The sequence below is a fragment of the Ostrea edulis genome, chromosome 7 (assembly GCF_947568905.1).
Source record: "Ostrea edulis chromosome 7, xbOstEdul1.1, whole genome shotgun sequence".
In the NCBI taxonomy this organism is placed as follows: Eukaryota; Metazoa; Mollusca; class Bivalvia; order Ostreida; family Ostreidae; genus Ostrea; species Ostrea edulis.
The window spans coordinates 42797763-42817804 of NC_079170.1; the positions used below are offsets into that span (position 1 = coordinate 42797763).

The following is a 20042-nucleotide window of genomic DNA, read 5'->3' on the forward strand; positions in this document are numbered from 1 at the left end:
CTGAGTGCAGACGCCTTGTGAGAGAAATGAACACCGAAACATTGTTTTTGTACGGAATCAGACATGTTGATCGATAAAGATATCAGAGTTGAGTATGTAGGGGTAACTGGATTAGCAAGACGACCCGTCGCCCACACCTTCATGTCTATTGGAGTTATCAAAGAACTATGAAAGTTTTCTCCAATTTAGATCGGCGTTTGTGTACATGTATGTTCATAAATACCTAACTTAATTTCTAATTGTATATACATGTGTAAGTTTTCTGCAAGTTCCTAATATGTCTTCTGTGAAATTAAAGGCAGAGGGGAAGTGGATATCGACTCATATATATATATATATATATATATATATATATATATATATATATATATATACACATATATATACACACACAATGAACTAAACCCATGTCCAGAATGAAACAAGCAAACATAAACAAAAGATAAATGGATAAGTAAAAAAGAAAAAACAAAGTGACTAAAATATTATACCGAGATGTATATATAATATAGGCGTAATATCGCCTTTTAAAAAGGCGTAATATCACATTTTTTCGCGTTATTACGCCTTTTATCGCGTTATTTCGCCTTTTCACTTTGCGTTATTACGACTTTCTATTTATTTTTTTCCTTAGTTTGATCCTAATAGGCTTTCGTACTTAACAACATGTGCTACAAATATACTTTTCTCCAAACTGATGACATTGAAACAAAATCTTGTTGTTTTTTTTTTTTAAAGTCAAATGAATACATTTTACTGCATTTGTTCCCATGGTTTCTAAATTAAGTAAAAAACTGGAGACAACTTGTGTAAATAAGGAGGGATGATATATTTCAACTTTTGAACATCACAGAAAAGTTTCGTCCTTGGGGGGGGGGGGGGGGGGTCATATTTGTACTTATCACAACCAAACTAAGCCAAAAAATACGTACACGCATCAACCCACGCATCCCCTTTTGTATCAATTTCAATTTTTCTCTCAAAACCACACCATACGGTACACGAGGACAATGCATATTTTTACACCTACAAATGTACATTAAATTGATCAGGGGTGCAAGAAAACAAAAGATAATCATCAACAGCACGGGGGATAGACTAATTCATAAATCCTCATAATAAACACACCTAGTGTTTTTTCTTTGTAACCGAACATCTGGTTCCGACATCTGTCCTTAATTTGACACTGGACTGTCTGATCGTCATTCTCACGTGTTTCATATCTATTTACCCCAGTCTGGGATGACGCATTCACAGGTAAAGACTTACGTGTGTATTGTTCTCGCTGATTTTTTTTAATTTCTAAATTTTCCAAATAATATGTTGACGGTTCTACAAAATGTACCGTTAGGGCGATCGCAGGTACATGTATGTGTTTACAAAAGAGGACCCAGACTCTTTCCCGGGGATGGGGGTGGGGGGGTTGGTGGGTGGGTGGGTGGGAGTTACAATGTACCACATCGTATTTTCCCCATTCTATTCTCGGAAATGACACATAGTATTTTCCAACTAGAAGTGCATAATATATTTTTAAAAATCCGAAATCTCTATTCGATGTCGAATTGAATTGGCAATATCCTTAAATTTATGTAATAATTCCCATTTAGCATTAACGTATTCAAAGATATCGATTTTTACACTTTAATTTTTATTAGTTAATGGAAAAACGTATTTCTAAATATCAATATATCGTGAATATATTTTTCAGAACATAAAAGAGCTTAAGAAACAATGTTTATGAAATATATAGTAAAATTAAATGTGTTTTAATCTATGACGCATCATACTTACAATACACAAAGACATGTAGTTTTTCAAAAATATATATCCAAAAGTAATGGTGAAGCAAATTACAGATGATTATATTTTAGGGGGAGGTGAAAAGATAAAAAAATTAAATTGAAGTATTCGGGGTAGGGGTGGAGTAAAACAATGATCAGATTTTTTTTTTGTTTTAAAGTGGGGGTGAGGAGTGTTGAAAACTGGAAATTGCTTTTTGTCAAATATTGAATTTTCTATCTTGCCCCTTGTTTTATTCATATTCCAAGTTCATGCATCGATAAAATTGAATTTTTAATCTTGCCCTTATAGTTCCAAGTTCATGCATCGATGAAAATAGCAGCGGATAGTATCATCAAACAGGCACTGGTGGTCATGGGGTTCCATGTGTGGCTGTTTTCTTCTGTAGTGGCCTTTAGAAAATGTTATATTCAATTATAATCTTTTTAAACGCTGAAAAGGAATGCACGCATATCGCTGATATTTTACTTACTGATAAACGAGACGAAATTATTTGAAACTGTGAGCTTTCAGTTCGCATATCATGCACTAATGAATGTTTGAATGTTTCGAAAAAGGCGATGTCACTATACAGCGATATAAGACCTCAGTCGTGCACAGAAAAAAAACTGCACTGCTGTAAATCGAATGTTTTTGTAGGGGTGACTATGTACGTCTCAAGTACGTCTCATTTTGATGCAGTCTTGCAACTCCTAATTTTACTGCTTCTTTACAAATGTTTAAATCTGCTCAACGATTGTATCAGACATGTACAACTGTGGAAAGGGATCATTTTCAACTATACATACGTTTGATTAAATATGTAGTAGTTACCCCATATGATATTGTTGGTTATGTGCAGATACCCGATGGGCGTGGTCATAATGACACGAGCGAGCGTAGTCCCGAGTGTCATTATGACCACGCCCATCGGGTATCTGAACATAATCAACAATATTATATGGCGGGAGTGTCATTATGACCACGCCTATCGGGTATCTGAACATAATCAACAATATTATATGGGGTAAGTGACTTGTACCATAGTTTACTATTATTCATTATATTTTATTATAGCTTTCGGGAGCGCGGTCGCCTGTTTACAATTCATGGTGCCATTTTTATGTCTTTACATTACACTTTGTACACCATATATTTATATTAAAATGACTTTCTATCACTGAAAAATGCCACGGTATGAAAATTAATTATTTTTAAAAAAACCTATTTTAAATACATAAATATGTTTGGACTTTTGGTTTTGATATTTTTATTTCACATTTACTCATTTTCCAACTTCTAGTACCGGTATTTGCTTCAAAAAATTGAAATTGGATACAATTAAAATTCTAAGAACCCATAGTTGTGCATTTTTCTGTTTAAAAACTGAAAAACATTTACATATATATACAATGAATTAAAAAAAAAATCGGTGAAACATAATGGGAAAAAAAGAATTGTATGGCGCGAAAACATAAAAGAAACACGACATGTCTAATTGGCCGCCGTTGTTCACTCTGTCCGCAAAACAAGTTTATCTCTCGGACGCGTTCTTATCACGTGACTGGGTCTTTTATTAATTTTTTAGAAATGATACCCATATTTCTACTGACATGTGTTTATCGACTTGTTTGCGCACATGGGGGAGAATATGGAAATAGAAAGTCTTTGGGACGAAACCATTGACAATATTATCTTGTCTCAAGCTTCAAATGAGATTCAGTACGAATATTTATTTGAAGAACTTAGTCTGAGTCAGTTATCCGTGTTTGATATGTGCAATTTTGATCTGGAGGAACTTCACACTGTGGACAGTGATGTTTTTTCGAGTTTGTGGGCGGGGTTTAAAGAAAAGTGTTGGTTATGTACAGATAACCCACACTTTAACAAAAGAAAGCAGGCCAAACTATGGTACAAATGTTTTATGCCTTCAATTCTACAAGGGATATATTGGACATTCTTTTAAAAATCTTTTCAAAAAAGTACACTTAATATACAAGCATCTTAATATGGTGCAGGATGAAGTTTGTTTATACACATCGTCACTAGCCACGCCTCCTAAGTCCGGGAGTACAGTACCTACTCTACATCGTCACTATCCACACCTCCTAAGTCCGGAAGTACCTACCCTACATTGTCGCTAGTCACGCCTACTAACCCCTTGAGTACCTACCCTACATCGTCGCTAACCTAGCCTACTAAAACCGAGAGTACCTTCTCTAAATCGTCGCTAGCCACGCCTACCGAGTCCGGAAATACCTACCCTACATCGTCGCTAGCCACGACTACTGAGTCCGTTAGTACCTATCATACATCGTCGCTAAGCATGCCTACCAAGTCCGGGAGTACCTACCCTACATCGTCACTAGCCACGCCTACTGATTCCGGGAATACCTAAATGTACCATGTAGTGTGAACGAAGACAATAGGCGTGGCTTGCAATGCTGGTTTAGACCAAGACCCAACAAAGTTTTTTAAAATGTTAACATGCACAATAGCATATCATGTAGAATAGAGTAAATCAACTACCTCAACGGTTCTGAGGTCTTCGGAGAGGAGGGAGGGGGGGGGGTTACAATAGAGGTACAAAATTTCTTGTAGGAATATATACAAACAGTATTTTAAAAGCTTCTCTTCAAGTCAAAAACCATCAGGCTAGTAGAATACCTGCTATCTCAAATCAATATGCTAGGATCCTCTTGTAGTTTAGATTCATTCACCTTATGCCATCAAGGGCAAAGGGCGATAACACTTTAGGGGTTCGAAATATTAGATAAGAAAATACGATGTATTGGAAAATTCTTTTAAAACCTTCTAAAAAACTACAAGGGTGTACGTTTACACATTGTAACTGCCGAGTATTTGCGGGGTTACAAGAGTTTTTTTATTATCTAATTGCAATTTTACATAGAATAAAAATAGAGTGTGTAGGGAGATTCTTTAGAACTATAATAGTACAATTCGCTAAACAGATAGTGCAAGCTTCAATGTGTAAATTCTTGTTTTGTCACTTCTTGAACCCCGTGTTCATAGCGGAGTCACACCATGACCAAGTGTTCAGAGTACAGCCACATCATGGACCATGTGTTCAGAATACAGCCACATCATGGACCATGCGTTCAGAATACAGCCACACCATGGACCATGTGTTCAGAATACAGCCACAGCATGGACTCCGTGTTCAGAGTACAGCCACACCATGGACCATGTGTTCAGAACACAGCCACAGCATGGACTCCGTGTTCAGAATACAGCCACACCATGGACCATGTGTTCAGAATACAGCCACAGCATGGACTCCGTGTTCAGAGTACAGCCACACCATGGACCATGTGTTCAGAATACAGCCACAACATGGACTCTGTGTTCAGAGTACAGCCACACCATGGACCCCGTGTTCAGAGCGGAGTCACACCATAGACCATGTATTCACAATACAGCCACAGCATGGACTCCGTGTTGAGAGCCGGGGTTCATCTTTTCATCTGTGAAGAAATTTGTTTGAGAGTGGAATTAAAAAAATCATTTTATGCCTTGCTTTCCAATCTCTTTTGATACCTGTACCTTGTAATCACATTAATGTGTATTGTTGTAAAATTAATGAATACATTTAACAGTTGTTGAAACTAAAATTCTTTTTTCTCAAGGAAAAAAAATCGCGGATTCTCTGAATTACAAACTGGGGGTCACAACCCAATGACATCAGTTGCTGATTTTGTACAATAGGTGATCATGAATCCATTGATACAGAAATTACCACCGCGCTGCCACTGTTTTTTCACCTTTCATAGAAACATCCCAGCTTTCTACAGTTTATGTTCTTTATAACTATTTTTTGTAAATTTTACCCACAAGATTCGATTTTTATGAATAAACTTTATGTCTGTGAAGTCGATTACACAGAAATCACCCCCATACATGAAAGGTGAAGATAACGAACAGTGATCAATATCATAACTCCTATAAGCAATACAAAATAGATAGTTGGGCAAACACGGACCCCTGGACACACCAGAGGTGGGATCAGGTACCTAGGAGGAATAAGCATCGCATGTCGACCGGTCACACCCGCCATGAGTTCTATATCTTGATTAAGTAAACGGAGCAATCCGTAATCAAAATCAGTGTGTCAAGAAAGGTTTGACAATCGGTATGAAACACGTCAGACAGCATTTGACCCAATGATAGGTTGTATTGGCAAACTAGATCGTTATAACGACTTTAGAATTTGTGAAATGCCAACTTTAAACGAGACTGTTGAAACCCATGTACCATCAACCTGTTTACCAGTAGCTTGCCTCGATTTAAAAGCTGACCACACGCAGAACAAGCTCTTGCGTATCGAATCAGTTGAGAGATACATGTATAAATACCATATGCAGGTGATTCTAGTATGTACCTCCATAATAAAAACAACGTTATAATGAAATAGAGGATGTAGATTGTTTTATCTTCCGAATAACTTTCCATATAACGTAAACACTCTTTTTGACATTGAACAAGCAAAGGCTTGTCATTGTCAACACACCAGTAAACGTATGTATCAGCATTTCAGCTTTGTGGATTAATGTAGAAATACTTAATTAAAGCCGTGTAATTGATATCAATTTTCGATTCATTTCATTGGAGGAACGACGGGAGATCTTTATTTTGGTTTGTTTCCGGCACACTGACTTATGATATGATCGCACTTTATCGGGTCTTTCCGGCAAGCGGAAAACCAACCTCGAATGTATTACGGAAATCTCCATTTCTAAATCAAATCAAAATACGAAATTAAAAAGGTTTTGTCCTTTTTTCAATAAATATTTGCTAAATTGATGAGATCTCCCCATTGTAAGTCTAAAAACATAAATAAGTTAGTGCCTTACATGTACCAGACCGAATCTAATAAGCCGGGTATACCCGGCGACGCACCAAATATCAAGTGACCCGGCTAAAGTACAGTAATTTCCTCTCTGTCGTATAAATATCATTTTGCATAGAAAAGGCCAGCACTTTATTTCACTAGTGTACCTGGATTAAAAGCACCATGTCTTAGAAAAAGTCACTCTCGATACTACTGTCTCCAAGGACGCCATCTTCAAGTCGCATGTGCTTATCAAATTTTTCCGGCTCAATCGGCTCACCCGATGGATGGGTGGGCAACTCCGGCTCACAGTCAAGTGTGTCGCCGGACATCGCCAGTTTACCCGATAGTGCGCCAGATCGTTAGAATCAAATATGCTTGGAAGCGTCCATTTTGTAGAAATTTCATACTTCCTGTGAACATAATTTGAGGGGTCTTTCCCGAAGTTGCCGAAAAGACCCGAGAAGTTGCGATTGCTGACAGTGGTGTTAACTTGTTTAGGTGTTGTTTTTGTTTAATAACATTGGATGATAAAAGTGGGATGGACAGGGTAAAATGGAGGGGCGAGAGAAGTGGAAAGGTGGATAACAGAGGGGAAAGAGAAATATAATAGAGAGGGAGAGAGAACAAAAGACAGGGTGGAGATGTAAATATATAAGGGGCGGGGAAAGGAAGAGTTGAACTATTCACCCCATTAAAGAAAAATTAAAGAAAACCCCATTAACGAAATGTTAGGCCTAGAGAATTTTGTGACGTCAAATACACTTCTAGACTATTTTTCAGTGTTGAAATGTGCTCAAAATAAAATCGAAGAAAATTACTATACAACTGAATCCTCGTACAAGGCTGACATGATTTCCTCAGTTGCTGAGGAGTGTTTTCTCACAACATGTACCTTATAAATTTGCACCCTTTGATTTGACGAATGGAGTTGACTCAACTAGTCTTCCGCATCTTATCCGCTAAACCACCAACGTGGTACGTGGTATCCCGGAAATCAGAAAAATTAGATAAAAATCAAACCTCAAAGCATCCGGAGATCGGTAACAATCTTGACGCACAAAACTCTGAGTATCCTTTTCGGAGATAAAAATCATACGTTTAAGGAACAAGATGGAGAAGTAATCAGGAAATGGCTGTCCATGGCAAAACGTCAACAGTCTTAGGTTTACTGTACGTTAGTTAGTCAATCTTCATCTAGACTAATATTGACAAAAAATAAAATCATAGTAGTTACACAACTTTCAGCAGTGTTTGATATTGGTTAGTCGTCGCATGGACCACACACCATGAACTAGAAGGGTGGTCTTGGGCTCGAATCTATTTCTATCGGGTTAGACCCGCCAATGTAAAATACAAAGCGTTCATTCGACAAATGGAGTATTAAATTTGTCGGATGTGAATTCAATATAATGTGGATATATCTGAATAGTTTGGCTTGAGTTCATATGACATTGGTGTAATTTTTTAGAGCGGGGCTTGGAATCTCTGCATTTAACAGCTAATCTTGTTGCCGCCTTTCGACGAGATAAAGTCTCTCTTGTCTCTAAAGACTGCACATATTCAGTTATATTAATTTCGATTGGTTAAAATGCCGTTCTAACTAAGGGAGATTTTGTTTTCTACGTACGAATTAACAATCTAACGAGATTTTTTCAATCTTTAAATTAAAATGACCAAAAAAAAAAAAAAAAAAAAAAAAAAAAAAAAAAAAAAAATGCAATAAACGAAATTGACACACAACTATTACAAGGCATTTTTATGATATCATTATTCAGAGAAATTATCTCATAAAAACATAAAAAAAGAAAACCCGCTGTTCTTTGTTTTTTGTTTGTTTGTGTATTGGGAAGGCTGGTCATTACAGTTTTGTAGTCACATAAATCGAAGAATTACATAAAAATACTAATTGTTTACAATATTCCCATGTCATATAAGGATAAAATGTCATATTATTGAAATATATATGTTGCAAATACACATATAGAATGATTTATATAATCATATGGATTTTTTAATGTACAATCAATGATTGCAGTGCTACCATTGTTGTAATGTTTTATGAAACACGCTGAAAATCTCCTTTTCTTTGTTTTAATATAGAGGCTTTAATCAGTGTTAATATGGGAAACAATGTCTTTTTTATTAGTACAGATAAAATTTATATTCAAGGTCATACTTGTGAAAAAAATCTTACACAATGGGACTCAGGATACTGCTTTTGTAAGGATATCCATTTCAGAACATTTTAATAATGAAAACAATGAGATTATTCAAATTCATTTTTTAACTTGTTTCTAAAGACGGTAAGCTTTTTAAAAAAAAACTATACTTGCTATTCATGTAAATTACTTACAATGTAGAATATTTAAATAGGCTAATCACTGCGAATGAATACATTTGACCTAAACTACATGTACATGTAGGTAAACCGCCGTGTATAAAATGCAGTTAAGATATCGGCGTATATTTCATAAAGCGCATTAGCAAATGATGCATGTTATATGTCTCTGAAGTACATGTTCATATAAATTCCCTCGACAGTGCTACATTATATAACCACTGGATGACAGCAACGCACCATTTTAACACTGGGGCTATGGTGTTTAAAATTACAGCATTGTTACCGACAGAATTTTCTCCTGAACCTTTGTCAGTATTTAATGTGTTTCTGTTTCATTAGCTTCTCAATTAATCACTATATCATTGTAGATGTGAAGGGAAAATAATTCAATATTTGAAAGTAACTCTCATTCAATATAAAAAGTCATTATCTGTAATCTGTCTGATCAGCTCGCAACATCAGGACGAAAACTGCAAAAACCAGGAAGTTCCGAAGGTATAGAGGAAGTGGGCCCTTGTTGAAGTATAATAAGCGAGCACTCATCTTCTTACGCGCTTCCTTCCCCGTCTGTCGTGCGATACGAGGTCTGACAGCAGTTTGTAAGGTTTGTTTGTTTCAAAATATGTTTTTGCATGTACATGTAATTACATGTATAGGAATTATGTTAACAGTCATTTAAGAAATGTTTTTTAAGTTTTTGAACGCATATGAGATGGTGTACTTCGAACTGCTTCACCCCGGTATATAGAAAGGAGAGCGTTAGGTATTTGATTTAATATTTACATTTTGATTATGTTAAATGAAATTAATACGCAACGGGTACAGACTGTAACTTGCAATATCGGAGTAATCAGTTGATCTTTTTTTTACTTTTCCACTCATACTGAGATGTAGATGAAGTACCACAAACCTAGACCTATGCCTAGCTAGCGCACAGGGTCGTAGCAATGAGGGTTCTTTAACGTGTTAACGCCTGCCGCGGAACGGAACCAGCATTTGTAAGGTCAAATCCGAAAGATATGTGATTCTCACATCTATATACCGAGCGTCTGGCAAAGGAGCAATCACTACCTATATTTACGTCTTGGGTTTGACGAGGCCATGATACCAGCGGGGCTTGAACTAAATATTCATAATCATTGAATTGAATTTATATCTGATCGAAGGCCGTCAATTGTATGTCTGACCTTCCACCCGGCGTAAATTGTTTGACAGGCTCTTTTATATTTGTTGAAAGACACTTCTTTAATGGTTGACAGATACTTTTCTATTGGTTGACAGACACTTCTCTATTTATTGACAGACACTTCCCTATTGGTTGACAGGCATTTCTATATTGATTGACAGACTTTTCTCTATTGATTGACAAGCTCTTCTCTATCGGTTGACAGACACTTCTCTATTGGTTGACAGACACTTCTCTCTTTATTGACAGACACTTCTCTATTGCTTGACAGACTCCTCTCTATTGGTTGACAGACACTTCTCTATTGGTTGACAGACACTTCTCTATTGATTGACAGACACTTCTCTATTGGTTGACACGCTCTTCTCTACTGGTTGATAGACACTTCTCTATTGGTTGACACTATGGAGGCTCATTAGTTCAGTCTGCTAAAGTATTAAATAACTAACAGCGTTTGAACACACGGCAATATTTCTTTCTGGTCCCAAATAATTTAAATCTTGACTTCGGTCCATTACGTAATACTTTGGGATTTAAATTACCTCTGCTCTGTGTTAACTCTGCTCTGTGTTCGGGTAAAACAGCACATTCTGTTTAAAGCAATACAAACTGTAAGTTGGTTGTACATGTATATTGTGTAACGTTCCGCTCGAAAAAATTTCACTCATATGACGATGTCACGGGGTGCAAAAGTTAGGTATAAGCTCGGCGTTTACAGCCTTTGAGCAGGAAGGGATCTTTATCGTGTCACACCTGCTGTGACACGGGGCCTTGATATTTGCAGGTCCGCCCCATTTAGTCGCCTCTTACATTGTACGACAAACAGGGGGTACTGATGACCTGTTCTATTCCGAATCGGTAACTGACAGTAAAAAAGGTAAGATGTACAACAACCGGTAAAATGAGATCGTACAGTTTCTAGCATGCCGTTCCCTACTTCGTATGACGAGGGTTTAATATGTAGTATATATATATATATATATATATATATATATATATATATATATATATTGGCACCGTATTTACAGGGACGGGCATACAAGTGTTCGATTTTATCATGTTGAATCAGGATTCGTTTAAAGGAAGTATCCTGTCAAAAAATGCGATTCTGTATTACCGTCCTCCTGGTATTAGTAATATCGTACACTGACCCTGGAAGTTTGAAATAAAGTTACTGCGTTTGTACGAGTTTTGTAAACACACCGAGAAAAATTGGATCTAAGAAAGACACAATTTCACTTAGTGATTTAAGGTTTCTGATACCCTGAGCCTTCTCACGTCGGCGTATTGAATAGATCGTGTTGGCACTTCATGGTATATACATGCGCATGCATTATGCCGATGTAAACTGTCAACATTTAAATCAATTAGTCTGCGCATGAATACAATGGTGACCTTCATGCAGGCCTATCTCCGCGTATGAATAATTAACAGGTAAACATAAGAAATGTCTCACGTGATCCATTCCACACGCCGGTGTGACGAGGCTCACGGTATATAATCTCGTTTACTTTCAGAAACTGTGAGTCAAACATTTCCCAAGGAAACCATGTTGTTACGTGACACAGTATATATGTTATATCAAATTAATACGCAACACAGGCGTGAGAGTGAAGTATTTCGTGTGTTAGTGAAGTACAATAAAAACACAAATTTTATATTTACAAGGAAATCTTTACATAAGGAAATATTATAATAATAGATTAAATAGCAAAGCACGAGAACATTGATGGTATGAGTGATTGTTTGATAAAGTTCCCTACCATAGGAATTCATGATGAGATGGATTTTTTTAGGGACTACGTTGTTTGGATGAACTACCCCTAATGTATTTATAGGGAGGTGAAACAAAATAAATGAATACTCGCTCACCCTTGTTGAAAACTCGAATATTTTAGAATTGTTTTGTTTTTTAGTTACATATTTTTTAGTTGCTCTCCCTCTGTATAATTTTTCAATTCAAATTTTTAAAAGTAATTTCGTATATGTAATTCTAATTCGCTTGTCTTCACCATTTTAATTTTCACATGAAAAGTATGATTCTGTGTATCCCAATGGAAATCATTTTTGAAAGTACATTAGGTATATGTCAGTTACGACGCTTATATCATGCCGGCATATTTCCAATCATAACGATGATATGTATGCGAGTACGCGAGCGGATCTACATGTAACATCTAATCTTTAATTAAATTGGCCTATTTTTTTATGAAAAGTATGCTGGCGTGAAGCGTTCATAGTATTACTCGTTGTCAACATCGGTATTTTCAATTCTTAAATTTATATTTTACTTTAATTTTTGTTGTAATTCCCAGCCGTTAAAGTAGACATACCAAATCTATCAAGTAGTAGTGTATTTATACGTGCATTATTTATACGTGCATTGGTTATACGTGCATTGTTTATACGTGCATTATTTATAAGTGCATTATTTATACGTGCATTGTGTATACGTGCATTGTGTATGCGTGCATTATTTATGCGTGCATTATTTATACGTGCATTGTGTATACGTGCATTGTTTATACGTGCATTATTTATACGTGCATTATTTACCACCGCAGCGCGTTCATGAGGAAGTGACAATCATTACGATTTGTAGAAATATCAAAGGCAAAAACATTGGAAATACAATGCAAATATTGTCTAATGTTATCATGAAATTGTAAGCAGAAGAAATGTGGAGTTGTACCCAATTTGAAATACATGTAACAATTTTGCAGATCTTGTTTTAGTCAACAACTTGATGAGTATATTATTGGTAACTATTTAAGAGGTTTGCATGACTAGTAGTATTTTTCTACTTTTCTGTTATGTGTTCATTTTTTTCTTTTATCATTAAAAAAAATGCGGTGGAATTAATCTCCAATTTCACTAACAGTACATACATGTAAATCACCGAGTCTGATCTACATTTAAAAACCTGACACATCCACAGATAGCTTATGACAAAGACATCTAAATGTATGTGAAAAAAAATATTTAGATAATCAGATCCACGCCAATGATAGTGAGAAGATCGGGCATTTAAATTGGCAATCGTACACCATCGCAAGGCATTCAAGGATATCTCAAAATACCTAAGTGTGTCGCAAAAGTTTCTTGGCAACAATTGGCATCAATGAACACCATTTCCTAGAATCAAGTATTAATGATAAGACATTTCTAAAGCACCCAATTTCAATTTGACGAAATGATATTCATGCCAGAAATCCTGTACCCTTTAAATATTGAACAACAACCCACTCCTCAGGTTATAAAATATGCCTGACTGATTTCAATTCTTATTTCTCTGTGTAAGCAAGATTTTGTGAACCAGTTAGCTAGGATCGCTTTGCTTGTCAGGATTGTTGATAAAAGGTATGCTGAAATTATTACAAATTGTATAATCAATGAAAGAATTCTGGAACATGGGCATGCAAGTCCTGGTATATGAGGAAGTGAATTTCCGAATAGGCATTTCTTTTTAAACGGTCGTATATCCATAATATAATGATTTCCATTTTAATCCCATTTTAAGTTTACATGACATCCGAGTATGTGGTTTGTTAAGTGGGCATATATTTTGTTAAACTCTGCATGTTTTCTATCCCCTCTCAAATGTACTAGTATACAATACGTAGATCTTAAGATAAGTTATACTCCATAGCATGTTACAGGATGTCGTACATATTTGTAAGTTACGGAAGGATGTTGGTGCCACATATAAATAGATTATCTGACGACTACCACTTAGATATGCTGGTGGTTAGACGTTTAACATACAGGTAGGTATTGACTGTGCCTTCGTCCAGCGCCCGGCATTAGAAGCGACAAATTATATTCTTTCAAGTATGACCTTAATACAAAAGGACGATAATGGACCCTCACTGATATGGACCTGAACACTATGCTTAGGTCAAAATTTGTGGCACTTCACTTCAAGCTGAAGACTTGTCTGCATGAATGAATAATTCTTAAATGGGATATAAATCAATATGCAAAAGGTGACGATACCGAACAGTGATCAATCCCATCAAATATAATTTAAAAAAACTGGGTAAAAACGGACCCTGGATATAACAGAGGTGGGACTAGGTGCCTAGGAGGCTTAAACATCCTCTGTTGACCGGTCACACACACCGTAAGCAGGGACATTGATTAATCCGTAATCAAAATCAAATATGAAAAGAACGGCCCAACGATTCTCATGAAACATACCAGATATTATTCGACTCAATGACAGGCTGTATTTGCAAATAAGATCGGTGTGACCGGTCAACGGTGGATGCTTGAGTTACCTTTCCTTTTCACCTGATCCCGTTTCTGGTATGTCCAGGGGTCCTTGTTTGCATAACTCTTAATTTTGTATTCTTTTTAGGAGTTATGAGCTTGATCAGTGTTTCTTATCTTCATTGTCCTGCGGGGCCTCCGTGGTCGAGTGGTTAGAGCATCGCGCTCAAAATCACACGGCCTCTCACCTCTGTCGGCGCGAGTTCGAATCCCGCTCGCGCCGGTAAGTGAGAAAGTTTCCCAGTTTCCCACTTTCGGAAGGTCCTTGGTCTCTTCCCAGGTACTTGTATCTGGGTTTTCTCTTCCACCAATAAAAACTGGGCGCCACCAGATAACTGAAAAATTGTTGAGTGTGGCGGAAAACATCAATCAATCAATCAATCAATCATTGTCCCGTCATTAAAATAAAATTCCTAGAATCGGTGAAATGCTTACTGTACAGGACCACGGTACGCTGAAGCATCAGTAACATTAAGTTTGTATTATTAGATATATACTAACAATACACATACAAAGGAAATAGAAAAACATGACAAATCATATCCTTATTTAGTATGAAATGTAAGTATCCTGCTGAGATAGTGTAAATTCATTGTTGACAACATACTCGAGTTAGTTCACATCCTGGTCACAATAAATCCCGGAATAGGAGGGCAACAAGGTATAGAGCAGAGTTTTGATTGGTATGTATACGTAAAACATCTTCAATTAAAGTCTTTTTTTGTTGAGAAAGGGGTTGAAAATTAGCAGTTTTTCACATGGGTTTTCCGAAACGTTTATGGACAGCCATGTTTTTGTTTTATTTTGAAGTTTCCTTAGATGAAATGATGTGTAGGTCTCAAGGGTTTCTTTTTTCACATTTACTTTTAGCATTGTTTTACCAATTACATAGTTTTTCGTTTCATTGTTTTTATTTCTCGATAAAAATTCTGTTACGCGCACGTGATTTTTCAACTTGACATAAATGTTTATAAATGTACCGTTAAAGATAGGTCGAATCACCGGAATAGATTTATGGATTAAATGTATTGATGTAGTTTCTTTGAAGAATTGTACAATGCCATCACAATACAAGTTATCAAATTAGAAATCCAAGAAAGATGAAGATAACGAACAGTGATCCATCTCATAACTCCTATAAGCAATACAAAATAGAGAATTGGGCGAACATGGACCTCTGGATATACCAGTTATCAAATTAGACATCCATAATTCTACAATTATTTGATTATGCAAACGACAATATATGGAATATACATTTGAATAGTACCTCCTTGTATAGAATTATGAAATGCATAAGTAAAATCTGATGTACACAATCATGACATGTAACTAAGTAATCTCTGATGTAAACAATCATGGTATGTACAATATAACTAAGTAATCTCTGATGTACACAATCATGATATGTAACTAAGTAATCTCTGATGTACACAATCATGATATGTAACTAAGTAATCTCTGATGTACACAATCATGTTATGTAACTAAGTAATTCCTGATGTACACAATCATGATATGTAACTAAGTAATCTCTGATGTACATAATCATGACATGTAACTAAGAAATCTCTGATGTACACAATCATGACATTTAACTAAGTAATCTCTGATGTACACAATCATGATATGCAATTAAGTAATCTCTGATGTACACAATCATGATATGTAATTAAGTAATCTCTGATGTACACAGTCATGACATGTAACTAAGCAATCTCTGATGTACACAATCATGATATGTAACTAAGTAATCCCTGATGTACACAATCATGATAGGTAACTAAGTAATCCCTGATGTACACAATCATGGTATGTAACTAAGTAATCTCTGATGTACACAATCATGATATGTAATTAAGTAATCGCTGATGTACACAATCATGATGTGTAATTAAATAATCGCTGATGCACAGAATCATGATATGTATCTAAGTAATATCTGATGTACACAATCATGACATGTAACTAAGCAGTCTCTGATGTACACAATCATAATATCTAACTAAATAGGATGAACAGCCGAAAAAAATGCATCGATCATCGTTTGGTTTTGCAGCTAAAGAAGAAGGCTGCAATACATAGACAAATAGACAAAATTTCATATATCTATAGATAAATGAATACAGATGAAGCAGTGCTTCTGATGTGTTGATATGACAACACCGAGGACGATAGTGAAGCTTCAATACAATTCTCCTCTGGTGTACTCTACACCTGTTCAGTTATATTAGCTTACACGTGAATCTGTTGGGCCTTCAAAGCGTACGACGTCAGCCATAACTGTGAGAGCAAGCTGGATCCGATCCAACAGAACGTTGTGGGCCTTAATTAGATCCAACAGAACGTTGTGGTCCTTGGGTCTTTCAATCGGCGTTTACATCTGTACCTTTGATATAATACCTCTGTACTATTTTCGTAGGTCGTCTGATGATATCTGTGCCGACTGTACTCATAGTTGTAGCTATAGTAGCAGGCTTTGCAGCAATGTTCTGGACTCGAGACAACAGAAATCTCCCACCCAGGGAGCCGGGGCTACCCTTTGTAGGAAATGTGGAGATGAAGCCAGAATCTCCGTACTTTCTGTAAGGAAAAATTTTGAAATTTTATCTTGTACCTGCGACACGATTTCATATACTGGAACGTGTTATTGATGTAGTGTAATTCTGGAGCTTTGCTTGGCCGCTAAATCATTGCCATATATCGCTATTTGTACATTAATGATACATTTCTCCGACAAGTAAAGGTAAATTAGATGTATAATAAAACAAATGAACATAAGTCAACAAAACAAAACAACATAAACCACAGGCGTTCTGTTGATTGCATATCTTTGGTTTGAAGCTGACGTGTAACGTCTGAGGCTCTGTATCTGGTAGATGCATGATACGTTATTGTAGAAGCTACATGTAATCATTTACGATGAAGGAATAGACTTACAGTAATCATAAAAAATAATACACATATACAAAATGAATGTATCACAAAAGCCATTACTCTCATATACAGGTAGTATAAATGGTAACTTGTATAATGCATAAAGTCAATGTTTACGATTTGATGCATACTATACAAAATACATGTAGATCGGAAAGAAGATTAAATACTACATAATATCATTTCTGCAACAAGAAAACAAAAGCAAGAGTTATTTGATAATTTATATGTGAATTAATTTCTAGCGAACTGCAGAAGAAACATGGTGATTTGTTCACACTGAAGATATTTGGTCAAACGATAATCGTGGTTTGTGGTTATGACACAATCAAAGAGGTGATGGTCAAGAATGGAGAAATAACGTCCGGTCACCCCGTAGCTTTCGGATTTACGGAGTATTTCGAACTTTCAGGTATTATAGAGGAAACAATATGATGCTGGTTATAAAATCAAATGGTGGTCAAACACGAATAGACTAGAAAACGAACAAGACTTTGATGTAGTAGTAAAAATTCTAATTTTGATAATAATGATTTAGAATTTATACATTTATCATAAATAATACTTATAGGTATTGCTGGAGGATCTGGGTCCATTTGGAGAAATCAGAGGAAATTCGGACATGATACATTACAAGCTATCGATTCTGGAAGTGATAATCTTGAATCCCGCGTTTCAGGGGAAGTGGCAGATTTCCTCCAAGAGGTAGAGAAAATGGAAGGCAAACCGTTCGATGTAAGCAGACTCATAAAAACAAGCCACTACAACATAATGTCGTCTCTACTCTTCGGAGAGAGATTTGCCCACAGCGACGCCAATCTTACTCAACTCGTGGATTTAGTAGACGAAGGCATGGCCATCTTTCCTGAGCAAGGGATTCTGGGCTTCGTCGAATGGCTGAAGTATCTTCCTGGAGATCGTTTTAAGGTCAGGCGAAGACGATTCCTGGTAGACGAAATCTTCAAAATTGTTCAGAAATCAGTGGACGAGCACAAAGAAACGTTGGAAAATCCCAAGAGCCAAGATTTTATATACAGTTTCTTGAACGAACAGAAGAGGAGAAAATTGAATAATGAAGATATGACAGGGTTTGGGGGTAAGTTAATTGTACCTTTTTATTTTGTCAAAATCCAGATAGACAAACGCTCTTTTGACTTTCCTCCTGTGATTGTGCAGAGTGCTTCTCTCCAACACATAACATGACTGAATATATGCATATAGTAGGCCTCGGGTTATGTATATATTGACGATCATGATTGTTTTGCAGATAGAGACCTCCTGGTCATGGGCTATGTACTGTATTTTACCAGCACACCGTCAGTTCACGAATTATATTGGTACATCTTGTTCCTCATTCATAACCCAGATGTGGTTGTACACATGCGCAAAGAAATACAGGAAAATGTTGGGATGAACAAATCCGTGACAATGGCAGACCAAGCGAAGCTTCCTTACTGCCGGGCCGTGATGTATGAAGTCCTGCGTGTCTCTGATACTGTCGTCATCCCTCCTACACATACATTCTCAGAGGACATCGAAGTCAAAGGTTTTACGCTCCCAAAAGATGCTTGGTTAATACCGGCATTATGCACTGTCAACCTGGACCCGGCTATTTTCCCCGAGCCAGAGAAATTTAAACCAGAGCGATTTCTGAATGAGAATGGGGAACTGGCTGGTTATGAGAAGGTGTACGCTTCATTTTCTCTAGGTATGTTTGATATAAAGAATCATGAATGATAAGAATTAGACTCTTTCTCCCATGCATTATTTATACACGATGTCGTTTATACTTATTCTGGTATACTAGATTATTAATATCTCTCATCCTCAACAGAGGAAGCGTACAATGTAAATGTAATGGCTGCAAGGGCAAGTCATTGATTGATGAGTTCCGAGCACCATAGAATTAGGATAATATTAAAACTGAAATTGGTTCAATTCCCAGAATCTCGAAGTCAAACGGGACTTTATATTTAAAAGCAAATAAAATTGAGAACGAAGGAAAAATGTGTACAGAAAGAGAGAAAATAGTAAGGTATTTAAAGGTGGGGATATTTTCATCGTATCACTCCGTAAAATATTTTACACACAGTGGCAATTGGTAGTATTGCTTCCATTACATAGTAATTAATTTGCTCATATGTATTTATTTTAGGCCCGAGAGATTGTTTGGCCAAGAACCTTGGTAAAATGGAAATGTTTCTTTTCCTTACAACACTGGTGCAGAACTATGATATTGAAAACGAGGCCGGGAAACCTCTGCCCTCTCTGGATGGGATGTCAAGAGGATTTCGTACTGCCATTCCCTACGAAGTTTGTTTGAAAAAGAGAAACTAAATCAACGGGCGATAAAAGCCATCGATTATGCATTTAATGTATTTTTCTGCTTTTGTTTTATAATAACATTATTTATTTTTACGGACATGTACCACGAATCATGAATTAGTGCGTCTGAAAAAATGTGTCTCTGGATTTCATTTGAAGATGCATTGATAGTAACCTTCTGGTGTATAAACGATGATGACTTTAAGATATGATATTACAATAGAACGTTATCGAGTTTTTAATTGAAAGTGCATACATGTATTTATAAAGCGACATCAGTGTTTTTGTGAATAATGTTCCAAATGTGCCGTTTTAAGAGTAATTGGAAATTAAATCCAATTTTCAAAGTT

At 36.3% G+C, this 20042-nt stretch overlaps 2 protein-coding genes across 5 annotated transcripts; both read left to right on the forward strand.

The window, feature by feature from the left end:
- The first annotated feature begins 1240 nt into the window (after positions 1-1240).
- LOC125657193 (uncharacterized) lies at positions 1241-5402 on the forward strand. The gene is made up of 2 exons (XM_048887842.2): positions 1241-1257; positions 4813-5402. Exons 1-2 carry the CDS (start codon positions 1243-1245, stop codon positions 5197-5199), a joined length of 402 nt encoding a protein of 133 aa, XP_048743799.2. The 5' UTR covers positions 1241-1242; the 3' UTR covers positions 5200-5402.
- A 3920-nt stretch (positions 5403-9322) lies between these two features.
- LOC125653641 (cytochrome P450 2B1-like) lies at positions 9323-20042 on the forward strand. Of its 4 annotated transcripts, none has more exons than XM_048883209.2 (6): positions 9323-9576; positions 16853-17015; positions 17613-17779; positions 17939-18463; positions 18635-19075; positions 19523-20042. In XM_048883209.2, the coding sequence occupies exons 2-6, from the start codon at positions 16861-16863 to the stop codon at positions 19702-19704; spliced, it is 1470 nt and encodes a 489-aa protein (XP_048739166.2). In that variant the 5' UTR covers positions 9323-9576; positions 16853-16860; the 3' UTR covers positions 19705-20042. The 4 variants fall into 4 exon arrangements, with proteins under 4 accessions (XP_048739166.2, XP_056000465.1, XP_056000464.1 ...); XM_056144490.1 differs by having other exon boundaries at positions 9531-11035; XM_056144489.1 differs by lacking the exon at positions 9323-9576 and adding an exon at positions 11708-15113.